The sequence below is a fragment of the Carcharhinus amblyrhynchos genome, chromosome 21, assembly GCF_965287045.1.
Source record: "Carcharhinus amblyrhynchos chromosome 21, sCarAmb.v2.hapA, whole genome shotgun sequence".
NCBI lineage: Eukaryota > Metazoa > Chordata > Chondrichthyes > Carcharhiniformes > Carcharhinidae > Carcharhinus > Carcharhinus amblyrhynchos.
In genome coordinates, this window is record NC_137344.1 from 19,540,245 (window position 1) to 19,557,378 (window position 17,134).

At 41.8% G+C, this 17,134-nt stretch overlaps 1 protein-coding gene across 1 annotated transcript in view; it reads left to right on the plus strand.

Annotated features, from left to right (window-relative positions):
* The first annotated feature begins 5,247 nt into the window (after positions 1-5,247).
* Positions 5,248-17,134, plus strand: part of ccdc40 (coiled-coil domain 40 molecular ruler complex subunit) — a 55,208-nt gene continuing 43,321 nt past the window's right edge. Inside the window, exons 1-3 of the mRNA XM_080209582.1 lie at positions 5,248-5,352; positions 8,672-8,761; positions 15,725-15,875. Of these exons, the coding sequence (XP_080065708.1) occupies positions 5,350-5,352; positions 8,672-8,761; positions 15,725-15,875 (244 nt within the window). The 5' untranslated portion in view covers positions 5,248-5,349. The remainder of the gene's footprint in view (positions 5,353-8,671; positions 8,762-15,724; positions 15,876-17,134) is intronic.

Here is a 17,134-nt window from a genome sequence, read left to right on the forward strand (position 1 = left end):
AGAGAGTTACAGAACAAAGAGATCTAGGAGTGCATGTTCATAGTTCCTTGAAAGTGGAGGCACAGGTGGATAGAGTGGTGAAGAAGGCATTTGGCATGCTTGGTTTCATCAGTCAGAACATTGAATACAGGAGTTGGGACATCTTGTTGAAGTTGTACAAGACATTGATCAGGCCACACTTGGAATACTGTGTGCAATTCTGGTCACCCTATTATAGAAAGGATATTATTAAACTAGAAAGAGTGAAGAAAAGATTTACTAGGATGCTACCAGGACTTGATGGATTGAGTTATATGGAGAGGCTGAATAGACTGGGACTTTTTCCTCTGGAGCGTAGGAGGCTGAGGGTGACCTCTGCAGAGGTCTATAAAATAATGAAGAGCGTAGACAAGATAGAAAGTCAATATATATTCCCAAAGGTAGGGGAATCTAAAACCAGAGGGCATAGGTTTAAGGTGAGAGGGGAGAGATACAAAAGTGGACAGAGGGACAATTTTTTCGTACAGAGGGTAGTGAATGTCTGGAACAAGCTGCCAGAGATAGAGTAGAGGCGGGTACAATTTTGTTTCTTAAAAAGGATTTAGATAGTTACATAGGTACGATGGGTATACAGGGATATGGGCCAAATGTGGACAATTGGGATTAGCTTACAGTCTTTAAAAAAAAAGTGCAGCGTGGACAAGTTGGGCTGAAAGGCCTGTTTCCATTGGTGTAAACCTCGATGACTCTATTTTAACTGGAGAAGGAGGCTCCAAAAACATCCACATTGTCAGTCATGGGGAAGCCCAGTGTGTCAGGCACTCACCGTCATATATAACAGCCTTCAGACAGTTTGATACATTACACTTTATATCAAGAAATAGCCACAGATACTGGATACCATAAAGTCTCTCTAAATTCTCGGTGTCAATAAAAAAAACCTCAGCCACTACCAAACTGGTTTCTTTGCTAGCCTGCCTGAGAATACCTGCCATGCACCCCCTGTGGATCTACAATTTTTCATGTCTAAAAACCAGCCTGACGTTATGGTGGTCCAGAGCCCGTTTTTTAACATTTATTTACGGGATGTGGGCTTTGCTGGGTAAACCAGCATTCAATGTTCATTGCTCGTTGAAAAGGTTGTAGTAAGCTGCCTTCTTGAACCACTGCAGTCCCTGAGGTGTGGGTACAACCATAAATGGAGTTCCAGTATAGGGGTGGCACAGTGATTAGCACTGCTGCCTCACAGCGCCAGGGGCTCGGATTCAATTCCAGCCTTAGGACACTATCTATGTGGAGTTTGCACATTCTACCCGTGTTGCCTCTGGGTGGTCCGGTTTCCTCCCACAGTCCAAAGATGTGCAGGTTAGGTGGAATGGCCACACTGAATTGTCCTTAGTGTCCAAAGATGTGTAGATTAGGGGGATTAGTGGGGCAAATATGTGGGATTAAGGGTATATGGCCTGGATGGAATTGTTGTCGGTACGCCAAATAGCTTCCTTCTTCACTGTAGGGATTCTATTCTATTCTACTTTGAGCCAGCGACAGTGAGGTGCGGCAAAATATTTCCAGGTCAGAATGGTGAATAACTTGAAGAAGAATTTCCAGGGTGGTGTTGTACCAAGAGTGCTTTTGCTGTTGTCCTTCTAGATGGTAGCGGTAATAGGTTTGGAAGGTGCTGCCTAAGAAGCCTTGGTGAGTTCCTGCAGTACACCTTGTAGATGGTACATGCTGCCGCTACAGTTTGTTATAGTGGAGGGAGTGTATGTTTCTGGAAGGAGTACCAATCAAGTAGGGTGCTTTGTCTTGGATGATGTCAAACTTCTTAAGTGTTGTTGGAGCTGCATTCATCCAGGCAAGTGGAGAATATTGCATCACATTCTTGCTGTGCCTTGCAGATGATGGACATGCTTTGGGGAGTCAAGAGGGAGTTACTCGCCATGGAATTCTTAACCTCTGACTGCTTACGTACCCACATTTATATGGCTAGTCCAGTTCAGTTTCTGTTCAATGGTAGTCCCCTGCATGTTGATAGTGGGAGATTTAACAGCAATGGTAATACCACCTAATGTCAAGGGCTGATGATTAGATTCTCTCTTGTTGGAGATGGTCATTGCCTAGCACTTATGAGGTGCAAATGTTATTTGCTACTAGTCAATCCAAGCCTGAATATTGTCCAAGTCTTGTTGCATTTGGACGTGGATTGCTTCAGTATCTGTGGAGCCATAGATGGTGCTGAACATTGTGCAGTCTTCTGTGAACATCTCCACTTCTGACCTTATGGTGGAGGGAGGGACACTGATGAAAGGTGGTTGGACCTAGGACACCACCCTGAGGAAGTCCTGTAGTGATGTCCTGGGGCTGAAATGATTGATCTCCAACACCACAACCATCTTCCTTTGTGCTGCGAATTGGCTTTCCACCATGCTAGTTTTCCATCTGCCAACCAATAACTACATATCAATTAGGGCACACGTTCAAAATACACTAACAGCCGTTCAGCTTCATATTTGCATCATGGTTTTGCCAGTCCATACCATCACAAATTATTTTAGCCCTTCTTTCATTAAGCTCCTTAAAATGTATCTCCTGGATCTTGTCTACAATTCCTGTCGCTAACACATTCGCTAGCACGACTTGCTATTCAATTATTTTTCATCTTTGTGATCTTTAGGATGTTTTCTGATGTTAAAGGTAAAACATGCAACGTAGATTCATAGAGGTTTACAGTATAGAATCAGACCCTCAGGCTCAACTTGTCCATGCATTTTTTTTTTAAACCCCTAAGTTGATCCCAGTTGCCCGCATTTGGCCCATATCCCACTATATCCAACGTACCCATATAACTATTTAAATGCTTTTTAAAAGACAAAATTGTACCCGCCTCTACTACTACCTCAGACAGCTTGTTCCGGACACTCCGCTCTCTGTGAAAGAATTGCCCCTCTGGACACTTTTGTATCTCTCCCCTCTCACCTTAAACGTATGCCCTCTAGTTTTATACTCCTCTACCTTTGAGAAAAGGTATTGACTATCTCGCTGATCTGTGCCGCTCATTATATTATGGACCTCTATAAGATCACCCCTCAGCCACCTACGCTCCAAAGAAAACAGACCCGATCCATCCAGCCTCTCATTATAACTCAATCCATCAAGTCCAGGTAGTGTCCGAGTAAATCATTTCTGCACTCTTTCTAGTTTAATAATATTCTTTCTAATAATAGGTTTGAAACATGTAGCATGTTCGAAATAGAGTCTTACTGATGGGAAATAGTATTCAAGATTAAAGTTTAAACTGTTAGGGCACATCTTCTGTGTGCATTTGATAATTGTTTACTTTTTTTTGCAAATCAGGAAAAAACTACTGAAGATGTTGCTGAGGAACAAGATCAGGCACCCACTTCAGAACTTCTTACAGCATCAGATATTGTTGGAGATCTTCCAGAAGAGACAGAAACAAATATAGTAAACACCTATATTTTATTATACCTCTAATTATTATTATTTTGTGGGTTGTAATTTCTAGGCTGATTTCTCATATATCAAGAGATGTACCATTTAATCAATGTAGTAGGATGGCAGGGTGGTGAGCACTGCCTCCCAGCTTGGGTCACTGTCTGTGTGGAATTCTCCCTGTGTCTGCATGGGTTTCCTCCGGGTGCTCCGATTTCCTCCCACAGTCCAAAAGCCGTGCTGGTTAGGTGCATTGGCCATGCTAAATTCTCCCTCAGTGTACCCGAACGGACGCCAGAGTGTGGTGACTAGGGGATTTTCACTTCATTGCAGTGTTAATGTAAGCCTACTTGTGATATTAATAAATAAACTTAAGAGTGTTGCTTTTTTTCCCCTGGAACTTAACTCTAGCACGGATCAACATCTTTTGCTGGAGGAGAGAAAACTAGTGGAATTTATTATTTTTAAAATATTAAAAGTTTAATTTATTGTTAAGGGCAGCATGGTGGCACAGTGGTTAGCACTGTTACCTCACAACGCCAGTGGCCTGGGATTGATTCCCAGCGTGAATCACTGTTTGTGTGGAGTTTGCCCATTCTCCTCGTGTCTGCTTGGGTTTCCTCTGGGTGCTCTGGTTTCTTCCCACAGTCCAAAGATGTATGGGTTAGATGGATTGGCCATACTAAATTGCCCATTAGTGTCAGGGGGACTAGACAGGATGATGCATGGAGTTATGGGGAAAGGGCCTGGGTGGGATTCTGGTCAGTGCAGACTCTGCCGAATGGCCTCCTTCTGCATTGTAGGGATTCTATGATTCTAATCATTTATGAGATATGGACATAGCTATCAAAGATACCACTTGCTGTACATTCCCAGTTGTCCTTGGGGAAGTTGTGGTGAGTTGTGTTCTTGAACTATGGTGCATGAGGCGTGGTATGTTCACAGTGATATTAGGGAGGAAGTTTTAAACTTTGAGCCAACCACAGTGCAGATTTTGAGCCAACCACTGCTAACTCCAATCATGCATGGTGGTGGAATATTAAATTAACCACTGATGAAGCATTGACTTCTATTTGAGGAAGAGCTTTTCAAATTTATACCAGCCTTTGTGTGCAGCAGTGTTTCCAAATTTCACTCATGGAAGATCTGGCTCAAAATTTTACACCATGTCCCCAACCTGTGGAAATAGTTTCTTACTCTCTGCTCTCCCTTAGAAATTAGAAATCTTGATCAGGTCAGCCCTTACTGTTTTAAATGCCAAGGAATATACCACCATAGTTCTTTTACCTTAAGTAAACTGAGTGTCATTCTAGTAAATCTACAATGCACTTCCTCCAAAGCCAATACATATTCCAAGAATGGAGTGACTGGAATTGTCCATAGTACGCTGCAGGAATTCTTCACGGAAGTATCCTAAATCTAGTCATCTTCAACTGCTTCATCAATGATTTTCCCTCCATCATAAGGCCAGAAATGGGGTGTTCACTGATGTTTGTGCAGTATTCAAGTATTATTCGTAACTCCTTAGATAATTGAGCAATTTGTATCCACAAGCGGCAAGACCTGGAAATCATTCTTGCTTGGGCTGACAAATGGCTGATAATATAAATATCACAAAGTGTAACATGTTGCTTGAAAAACTGGGGATGAAATTGGTGGGTGCAGCAGTAGCTGCTCACGATACTGCCTGGCCTTGGGGAATTGTGAACACAAAAGAGTTTAACACAACTATCCAGTATTAAAGTTTTTATTATTAAGGCACCTCTTGTGAAAACATCTTATAATTGGTTACATTTTCATGCAAATCAGGGAGAAACTACTCAAGGTGATCCTGAGGAAAGAGATCAGACACCCACTGCAGAACCTCCTTCATCACCCAGTATTGTTGGAGATACTTCATGGTATATACAAACAATCATGGTAAAAGTTTTTTTTAAAATTTTTTTTGTTCTGTGTATTGTCCTTAAAGGGTCATGCAATTGACAGCAAATTATTTATCTGATTAAGAACTTGGCTGTGTGACAGGAGGCAGAGGACAGACATGTAATTGGCAGTGACCAGTGCTGCCCTGTGATGATCTGTGTTAGGGCCTCAACTATATGAATGATTTAGAAAGCCAAATATTTAAAGTTATTGTGGTCGCCATTCCTAACACCCTTGCTTTCCAGTTATTTTCACCTTGTAAATTCTTTTGAAAAGTTTTATTTTGTTTGAGGTGCTGTGAAAGTGTTTGGTAAGTTTGTTTGATAAGTGGAATATCACTTACAACTAAACTAAAACCTGCATTAAAGTTTTACTTGTTTGAATATCTCCAGCACAATCATCAATTAGGGGCAACTCAATATGACTGAGCAAGGAAGTCAGAGACCCACTTTAGAACTTCCCACATCATCAGAATTACTTGACGCTGTTGTAGGGGATATAAAAATAAAGATGGTAAATGTGTCCCTTTAATATTTTGTTTTTACGTGAAATTTAATTTAAGGCATTTTACACAGTTTGGATGGAAGCTGGAAATTATAAAGATATATTGATAGATAAAATGAATTGGCAAAACTGTGGAAAATGGATTTCAGTGAACCTGAAAAGGATAGAGCAGTGTACTTTTTAAATGGTGAGAAAGCTAGAAACAGTGGAGGAGCAAAGAGCTTTATGAATCCAGATCCAAAAATCATTAAAATGCTATGAACAAGCATACAAAGACCTGGTTAGATCACATCTGGAGTACTGAGTACAATTCCAGACACCCCACCGTTGGAATGTATGTTGGCCCCAGAGGAAGTGCAGCTTAGATTTATTAAAATGATCAACCTGTTTTAGCCTCAAATGCATCCTCCATCCTTTGATCAACAATTAAAGGCAGAATTTTTTAATCTTTGTGATCCCAAACTTTGTTTATTCTTTATTCATGGGATGTGGAGGTTGCTGGCTAGGCCAGCATTTATTGCCCTCCCAAATTGCCCTTGAGAAAGTGATGGTGAGCCACCTTTGCACTGCTGCAGTCTTTGTGATGTAGATATACCCACATTGCTGCAAGGGAGGAATTCCAGGATATGGACCCAGTGACAGTGAAGGAACAGTTAAGTTTGTGAGTGACTTGGAATGGAACTTGCAGTAGTGGTGTTTCTTTATGTCTGCTGCCCATACCCATTTAGATGTCAGTGATTGTGGGATGGGAAGGTGCTGTTTAAGGAGCCATGGTGAGTTCTGCAGGGCATCTTGTAGATGGTACGCACTGTTGCCATTCTGCACTGGTGGTGAATGTTTATGGATGGGGTGCCAATCAAGCAGGCTGTTTTGTTCTGGATGGTGTAAAGCTTCTTGGGTGTTGTTGGAGGTGCAGTCATCCAGGCAAGTAGAGAGTATCCCATCAGCTCCTGACTTATGCCTTGTAACTGGTGGTTAGGCTTTGAGAAGTCAGGAGGTGTGTTACTCGCCGCAAGATTCCTAGCTTTTGACCTGATCCTGCAGCCATAATGGCTAGTTCAGTTCACTTTTTGGTTAGTGGTCACCCCCACTGGGGGATTCAGCGATGGTAATGCCATTGGATGTCAGGAGTGATGGTTAAATTCTCTCTTGTTGGAGATGGTCATTGTCTAGTGCTTGTGTGGTGCGAATGTGACTTGCCACATGTTAACCCAAGCCTGGATTTTGTTCATGTCTTGCATTTAGACATGAACTGCTTCAGTTTTTGAGGAGCTGTGAATGGTGCTGAACATAATATGATCATCAGCAAACATCCCCACTTCTGACTTTATAAAGGAAGGAAGGTCATTAATGAAGCACTGAAGATGATTGGGCAAAGGACACTATCCTAAGGAACTCCTGGACTAAAATGATTAACCTCCAAAGGCTACAACCATTCTCCTTTGTGCTAGATATGAATCCAACTAGTGGTGAGTTTTCCCACTCATTGCCACTGACTACAGTTTTGCTTGGGCTCCTTGTGCCACATTTGGTCAAATGCTGCCTTGATGTCAAGGGCAGTCACTACTCTCACTACACCTTTGGCATCCAACTCTTTTGTCCATGTTTGAACTAAGGTAGTAATGCGGTTCTATGAACTGAGTGACCCTGGCGTAACCCAAACTGAGCATCATTAAGCAAATTATTGCTGCTTGATAGCACTATTGCTGACCACCTCCATCATTTTACTGATGATTGAGAGTAGAATAAGGGAGCAGTAATTGGTCAGATTGGATTTGTCTTGCTTTTCGTGTACCGGACGTAAAACCTGGAAATCTGGGACTGGAGACAGCCTCTCTAAATCTTTATATTTTGCTATTTTTTTTCCTTCCTACAGTTACACGCTTAAAACGCACCTCTGGGACTTTGCCTTCAGTTACCATACCAAGTACTGCTTGTTTTTGCTCAATTATCCTTAATTCTGATGATTTGTTTTATTCAAGATGCTTTGAAAGTGGGACTAGATGTTAGAAAAATAACCTCACTTAAAGAGATAAAGGAGTCCCATTTACTGCAAAAATATCTGGCATTAAAGTCATGCTGCATTCATTTCTGCCACAATACTATGGGAGTACTTTCTGCACATGCGTGTTAGTGTTAGCCTCTGACTGTTTGTTTGAAGTGGGAGATGCTTTTGAATGCAACTCTGCTTTATGTTTCTGTAAAGTATGTTTTACAAATTTGTGTATTGTAACTTACCCCTTTGGAATTATTGTTGTTTTTCTTCCCTTGCCCATTAGTGCACAAGGCAGACTTGTATCTTTTCCCATAGCAAAATCTTTTCTGGAATAGATTGCTAGCCCATTTCCAGAAGTTTTAAGCTGGCATCATTCTGCATCGAGCATGGCTGCCAGGTGTATCTCTTGCACTTACCACATGCCATTGATATTTGGAAGGATTTTGCAGGTTAATACTCAAACTGTTTAGCCACATTATGGATGCACCTTCCTTGGCCATTAAGTCCTGGGGTGGGACGTGAACCTGGAGCTCATGTCATCACAATTGTAGGAAATGAACCAACAAATCACCAACACCTTCTAATAGAAGGATTATATGTGGATCATGGATTCTCTGCTTGCCTTTTACTCAGTTGTTTAAAATCTTTAGTCCCAACAAATGTATCATTCCCCAATTATTTTATGTGCATCTTTAGCAAATTTTCTCCTGTTCCTGACACCTTTCTGGTCAGTGGTAGGAGTTACATTACAAAGATTTACTTGTTTCACCAGCTCAGGTTGAATCTGTCTATTGTTTCCAATTTCATGCAAATCAGGGAGAAGCTGATGCTGCTGGAGATGAGACAAGCATTTTAGAACCTTCCGTATCACCACTATTAGCTGAAGATGTTCCAGAAGGAAATGTGGTAAGTGTTTGCTAATGGTATGAAACACTGGGGGAAGTTGATGACAAAGCTATAGAAATTTTTTGGGTGGCACTTGGTTTCTGGGCGTGGGGGTGTCTGACTACAGTTGGTCTATTGGTTTATATGGACTGTGTAGTTATTATTACGTTAAAGTAGAAGATAGATTTTGTAACTTATGTGTTATCATTATGAATTGGTATATATCTGCAAAGATATAGCGGGATGAAGGAGTTGTGTAAAATAGTTAATTTTGTCTTGTTTAATAAATTTTTTTTTGTTTTGGTATAAGATCCTGTGATCCTGTTCAGTAGCTGCTTCCACCTATCAAAATAAAAAATAAAAGTTAAGATCTATCAAGCTAGATTCCACTCTGGATTCTGTATTCTATTTCTGCAATTTACACTTGGCCTCCACAGGCTGCACCTGATGATGCTCAAGGTGTTTGACATCTTTACAGATGCTTCTTCGCCAGTTTGTGCCTTCTAAGGCAAGGCAATTCATAGGTGTCGATGGGGATGTTGCACTTATTTCGGGAGCTATAGAGTGTTCTTGTAGCGTTTCCTCTGCCATCCTGGTGATCACTTGCCATTGTGGAGCTTGGAGTAGAGCACTTGCTTTGGGAGTCCTGTGTTGGGCGTGCAGACAGTGTGGCCTGCCCATTGCAGCTGGTTGAGCATGACCAGTGACTTCGATACATGCCTATCCCAAGAGTAAATTTTCAGGATTTTGTGCAGGCAACCTTCGTGAGATCTGTCCAGAGATTTGAGGTGCCTGCTCTATGTTGTTCATGTTTCTGGTGCATTCAGGAGACTGCTGTTTAGACCATGAGCTTGGTGCTGGATTTGAGGTCTTGGGCTTTGCACACTCTGTCCCTCAGATGTCCGAAGATTGCACTGATGCATTGGAGTCGATTGCTGGATTTTATTGTCAATGTTTGATTGCACCAAGAGAAGATTCCTGAGATGTGGGAAATGATCCACTTTGTCCAGGGGCTCACTGTGGATTCTGATGGTCAAGGGGCATTGTGTGGCAGGAGTGGACTGGTAGAGACCCTTTGTTTTTCGGATGTTTAGTCTGAGGCCCATTCTCTCTTATGCCTCTGTGAATGTGTCAGTGATGATTTGTAGCTCACCTCTGAGTGTGTGCGACTGTGTGTGGGCACAGAGGTGTTGTTTGCATACTGCAGCTCAGTGACAAAAGTTGAGGTGGTCTTGATTCTGGCCAAGGAGACATCAGAGGTTGAACAGTTTCTCGCTTGTCTGGTAGTTAGCTCCACTCTAGCGAGGAACTTCAAGGTGATGGGGTGGAGTGTTGCTGAGAGGAAGATGGCAAAGAGTGTTGGTGCAACGATGCAGCCCTATTTTACCCCTGTTTGCAAATGTATTGGGTCTGTGGTGATTCCCTTGTTGAGGATCAAGACTTGCATGTCATCGTGGAGCAGGGGGAGGTTGATGATGAATTTCTGCGCGCAGCTGAATTTAAGGCTGTTCAACAATTTCTCATGGTTGACAGAGTCAGAGGCCTTTGTGAAATTGAAGAAGGCCATTTACAGAGATTGATGCCACTTTGTGCACTTCCTGAATTTGTCACGCACTGAAGATCATGTCTATTTATGGGTGGAAACTGAACTGAGACTCAGGGAGAAACTTCTCTGCCTCTTGGAGGAGGAGATTGAGGAGGATTCTCGCGATGACCTTTCCTATGGCAGAAAGTAGGAAAATCCCTCCGTAATTTCCACAGTCAGACCTGTTTCCTTTCTTGAAGATGGTCACAATTAAGGCTTCACCGAGATCTCCTGGCTTGCTCCCTTCCTTCCAGACAAGAATGATGAGGATTATTGTCACGTTTGCCTCTCCACTGCATTTTAATATTTCAGCGGGGATTCCATGTGCGCCAGAAGCTTGTTGTTTTTCAGCTGTTGGGTGGCTTTTTCAACAGTGATCTGGGATTGCCCTGAGACAGTGGCAGGCAGAGTCTCGTGGGATGGTGTTGCGGGCACGTGTTGAAGGTTGTATCTTGGTTGAGGAGGTCCTCGAAGCACTTTCTCCAGCAGACATTGACTACCTCTCTGTTTTTGGCTATCAGTGGGATGAGTCCCTGGTACTCGGACTGTACTGAAAAAGCCATGCATGTTGTGGTTGTCGGTGAGTTGCTCAGTCTTCTGCAATCTTTCCACCCACCATCTATTCTTTTCTTCATGGGTTCTTTATTGTACCTCAGCTTTCATTTGTCTGTAGGTTTGTTTCCTCTCATTCAAGTTTTGGTAGAATTGCCAGTTCAGGAATGTCTTGTGTTTGCAGTCAAGGAGATGCTGGATCTCCTAATCATTCTTGTTGAATCAGTCTTGATGTTTCTTGGCCAAAAGCCCAAACGCTTCCTTGCAGTTGCAGACTATGGTTGCTTTTAAGGTGGATCAGGCACTGTAGGCACTCTGCAGCTCTTGCTTTTGGTTGTTGACAGATTAGCTGTCAGACACTGCCTGAGAACAACAACAGTCCTGCATCATGAGTGAATACAACTGTGTGATATCACAGGTTATGATTGGTAAGTGAGTATTTCTCTCTCCTACCTTTTCCGACTTGTTTTAAGATTAAAGACTAGATGGAAAAAATATTGTGAAAACTAAAGATCAGTAGTAAAATTAAAAATATAATTAAATAAAGTAGGGATGCAAGGCTAGGCGATTATATTGTAGCTGTAGTATGTGGGAGCTGGTGGACTCCATTGTGGTTCATTGTGATCACGTTTATAGCAAGTGTTGGTTGCTCAAGGAACTTCAGCTCAGAGTTAATGAGATGGAGTCCGAGCTTCAGACACTGTGACACATCACACAGGAAGAGAGTTACCTGGATGTTGTGTTTCAGGAGGCAGTCACACCGCTTAGATTAACTACCCTAAGTTCAGCCAATGGTTAGGGACAGAAGGTGTGACCATGAAATGAGGCAGGTTGAGGAATCCAAGAGGTAGCAACAAAGGAGCCTCAGCTGTTGCCTTTGACCAACAGGTTAGGCATTCTTGTTCCTGTGTGGATGAGAGTAGGGAAAGATGAGCAAACTGACCATTACGTCGTGGTTCAGGGAGTCATTCAAGTGGCGGGGGTGGGGGGGAGAAAAGAGAAATGTAGTCGGGGATAATACAATTCGAGGAATAGACACTGTTCTCTCTAACCAGGATCAAATGTGCCTAAGGCAGTGTTGCTTACCTTGTGGCGGGGTCAAGGATATTTCATCCAGGCTGGAGGGCGACATGGAGTGAGGGGAAAGATCCGGTTGTCACAGACAACATAGATACCAACAATATAACCAGAACAAGGAAAGAGGTTCTGATTAGGGAATACAGCAGTTAGGTGCTAAATTAAAAGCAGAACCAAAAGATAATCTCTGGATTACTACCTCAGCCACAAATTTTTTGGTTTAGGGTTACAAAGATTAGAGAGGTAAATGCGTGGCACAAAGATTGGTGTCGGAAAATTGGGCTTGAGTTCGTGGAACACCGGTACTAGTAATGGGTGGGAAATTATATAAGCAGTGGAGATCGAGAGGTGGAATCAGTCTGCGTAGAAACAAGAGCAAGGCAAAAAAGCCCCTAGTGGGATTAATCTATACGTCCCCTAATAGAAGTTCCACGGTAGGACACAGTATAAACCATAAATACGGAGGGCTTGTAAGAAAGATACAGCAATAATCATGGGTGATTGTAATATGCACATAGATTGGATTAATCAAATTGACAAGGGTAGCCTTGGGGGAGAGTTCATTGAGTGTATTAGAGATTGTTGCTTAGAATAGTATGTTGTTGAACCAACCACGGAGCAGGCTATTTTGGAGTTATTATTGTGTAATGAGATAGGATTCATTAACGATCCTTTAGGGAAGAATGATCATTGCATGCTAGAATTTCAAATTGAGTTTGAGGACAATAAACTGGAGTCCTACCCTTGTGTTCTGCTGTAAAACCAAGGTAATTAAATCGGCATGAGGACAGATTTCACCCTAGTGGACTGGGCACAAAGACTTAAAGGTACTGTTGCGACTGCATAGTATTCCAGATGCATCTGGAATACTATGCACAATTTTGGTCTTCGTATTTAAGTACGGATTAGAGGTGGTTCAGAGAAAGTCTGCTAGATTGATTCCAGGGATGTAAGACTTGTATTATGTAGAGAGATTAAGCAGTTTAGGCCTTTACTTGGTGGAGTTTAGAAGAATGAGAAGAGATCTAATTAAGTTATATAAGATACTAAAGGGGATTGACAGGTTTATGTAGATGGATGTTTCTTGTTATACAGTCGAGAATGAGAGGCCATAATTTTAGGCTAAGGGGTAGCAAATTTAAAACAGAAATGAGGAGGAATTACATCACTCAAGGTGTTGTGAATCTGGAATTCTGTAACCCAGAGTGGACACCGGAACACTAAACAGATTTAAACAGGAGATAGATGGGTTTTCAATTAATAGTGGGATGAATGGTTATGGCTGTTGGGTAAGAAGTTGGAGATGAGGATGAGATGAGATCAACCATGATTGTATTGAATGGCAGAATAGGTTTGAGGGGTTGAGTTGCCTACTCCTGCCCCTAATTCTTATATTCATGTGTGTGTGCATGCTTGTGTGTGTGTGTGTGTCTGTGTGTGTGTGTGTCTGTGTGTGTGTGTGTCTGTGTGTGTGTGTGTGTATAGAAAGTTGATGGCCTAAACTTACTGTAACATACCAACCAGCTCCTTGTTCTTTTGTATAGTGTGACAATGTACTATTTGTGTGCTCTGCCTGAAGACATCCTGAGTCATTTTCATGGCAGGTTTTGTGATCAGTGGTGGTTTGTTATTCGGTGTGGCTAATACCGAGCTAAATATTTGACCAAAATACTTCATTTTTGTCACAATGAATGTAAACAGTATCTGCAGACCTGAGTGGAGATTTTGGAATCCTGCTTTATAATCAAAGCAGTAAAAACATGTTTGAGCAGTGGGGGTGGGACATCCACTTCCACCTTTCCAGTTACCAATCGCATAAACTAAATAGATGTTATAGCTAGCACATAGCAGAGCAAGCTTAAGTGCTAAAACTCCATAACATGGACTGGAAGGATGCTGATTTGGGTCTGGAGTCTTAGTTTCAGAAAGGTAATCATAAAATATTGCACATAGTTGATGTTAAATACTTTCTGATGGTAGGGATTGTTGTATCCAATTAAGTTAATCTCCAGTAGTGCATGTTGCATTTGTGAGGGACTTGCAGTAAGTTGTCTTTCATCTCATTCATGGATGATACAAAATAGCTCAGAAAAATGCTAGAGAAAGGATCGAAAATATCACAATTACAACAAGTCCACAATTCTGAGTGTTTTTTTAAGTGCATCTTTACACATACATTTGTTTTTTCCTGGGAATACTGGGAGGATTCTCAAGCCGATATCAATCTGTCGAACCATGTTATGAACGCTCTTTTTGTGGCCAACAAGTCCTGGCATTGGCCTTACCGTTGTGCCATAAGAACTAATTGTGAGTTAGTAACATAGTATCTCTAATAAAGTATTTAATATTTGTTGCATTTTTTATGCAAATAAGGAGGCAGCCACTGAAAGTTACAGTAAACACAGATGCAGTAATGAAATGATTTCTCTGTGATATTTTAATCTATTCAATGGACAGTTCTTGTCATTTGTAATATTTATCACTTAATACTCCAAAGCAAACAACAATATATGTCCTTGATTCCTGCATAGATACTGTTTGTGGATTTCAGATTAAGATCACACTCAACTTTAATTGCATAAAGTACACCAGAAAGAATTGCTTACAGACCCCTCTTTCACCTTTGCGTAGTTTCCCTGTCTTCTTGAGATAAACACAGTAAGAAGTCTCACAACTCTAGGTTAAAGTCCAACAGATTTATTTGGTAGCACAAGCCATTGGCTTTCGGAGCGCTGTCCCTTCAGGTAAGTGGGAATTCTGTTCACAAACAAGGCATATAAAGACACAAACCCAATTTACAAAATAATGGTCGGAATGGAGTTTTTACAAGTAATCAAGTCTTAAAGGTAGAGACAATGTGAGTGGAGAGAGGGTTAAGCACAGGTTAAAGAGATGTATATTGTCTCCAGCCAGGACAGTTAGTGAGATTTTGCAAGCCCAGGTAAGTCTGGGGGTTACAGATAGTGTGACATGAACCCAAGATCCCAGTTGAGGTTAAGGTGCCCCCTGGGATTTTACCCCAGTCCAGTGCCAGCATCTCCACTTCTTGAGATAACCCATTGGAGTCCTGAAAAATTGTTCACCTGGAGAAAGCACAGTAAGAAGCCTCACAACACCAGGTTAAAGTCCAACAGGTTTATTTGGTAGCACAAGCGTTTGGAGTCTTGTTCCTTCTTCAGTTGAAGAAGGAATGAGACTCCGAAAGTTTGTGCTACCAAATAAACCTGTTGGACTTTAACCTCGTGTTGAGACTTCTTACTATGCTTAGCCCAGCTCAACGCTGGCATTGCCACACCTGGAGAAAGCCAGACAATAAATGTCAGTGTAGACTAAGGTTGAAATTCTATTGAGTGTACAGAAGTGTCAAAATTCACTGTTAAGGAAAGATAGATCGTGGGCCGACAATCACACTTGAGAATGTGTTCACCCTGTTTCAGAGGAAACATGAATCAAGTTTATCATATTTTCCAGTCTTTAAAAAAAATTCTCTGGGTTATTTTATGATCCTTTGTAATGTTAAATGTTAGGGAAGTGTTATGAAAAGTGAAGAATTATTTTTCAAGTCATTCCTTGTGGATTAGCATTACTGTTAAAATAATGGTTACAAATGATGATCATTAAAGTGTTTTGACTTATTAATAATTATTTATTATTAATACTGCAGGCATTAAAGGCAATCAGTTATAACTGTATTCTTAATTACCAATCATTTGATTGTTGGAAATGAAGCTCAATTTATATTTATTTTAACCATGTAACGCTGATCACAGATGATCATGGATGAGATTGCATCAGGGACGAAAAGATCCCCACTGAAAACGGAGGCAGTTGATGCTCAAGAAGTGAAAACTGAAAGGAGCAGAGGAGCATCCACGCAAAGCAGTGTACAAGACATTCCTATACCAGGACTGCCGAATTTAGGTAAATCCCTCAACAATACCACTGATGATTTGATTTACCAGAAGAGTTCTGAACGTTGGACCTACAAAATTAGATAATTCATGTGTAAAATTCAGTAGTGAGACCCTGTAACCTTTGCCTGGGGATTAAACTTACAAGCTGTTTCTTAATTTTTCAGGAGAGTAGGACTGAACTTTACAAAATCTAAGTACCAGAATAGAATGAATCAGCATTTTGCTCTAATCACTGTTTGCAGAAATATCAGTTTGTTGCGCTCCAAGTCAATCTTCATTCTGTTTTAATAAATCCATAAAACGGTTACAGCACAAAAGGAGGCTCTGTCACATCCATGGTGACTCTCTACAAGAAGCACTAAGCCAGTCCCCACCCTTTCCCCACAACTAGTCATTTTTTCTCTTTCAGAGCTCAAGGTTCCAAACACTTGGGTCTATGGGATCACAAGGCACTGGGCTTGCTTATGTGCCAGACCACAATACCTGCCAAGAGGATCCATAATCCCCCAACCGCACCAGAGGCATGGTACAGTGAAGCTCACAGTGCCACCCAATCTGTGATAGAGGTGTGTATCGACCTCCTAAAGATGCGCTTCTGCTGCCTCGACAGTACAGCCATCAGAAGGTCTCCTGCATTTTGGTGGTCTGCCGTGCTCTACGTTACCTGGCTCTGTAGCGGGTGATGACCTTTTGAAGGAGATCTGGAAGAGCAGTACATGACCTCGGATGATGAGGACACTCAGGAGAGACTTGAAGAAAAAGCCACTGAGGATCCAGGGTGTGTACACAGTGGGGTGAAGGTTGCAAAAGTCGTCAGTGTGCTGGGGCTGCAGAGTCCTTGAGTGCCTGCTACCCAGTCGATTTAGGAGGGTGATGAAAACTCACAATGAGGAAAGGCCTGTGATGCTCCTCAACAATTGTTAATGTCTGACTCCTATCTGTCTCCTGCCAGCATGGTGACTTCCCAGCTCATGGCCGAGCGAGGTTTCAGTGCTACATTTCTTTGTTCGTTAGCACTATAGGGGGTTTAGGAGCGATGATCTATGGTTCGCTGAATCATGCCTAAGTCTTACCACTGTGATTTGAAATATTTGCAATGAATGAACCTAACCATCTGCTTGACATTGAGGGCTAGTGAAAACAACTGTGTTCAGATGAGGAGTAGCGAAATGCAGCTGGGAGGAGGGTTGAAGAATGTGAAGCGTTTAAGGTGGTGAAGAACAGTAATGTTTAATTCAGTGCCATGTGCAGATGTTACAAGTGATT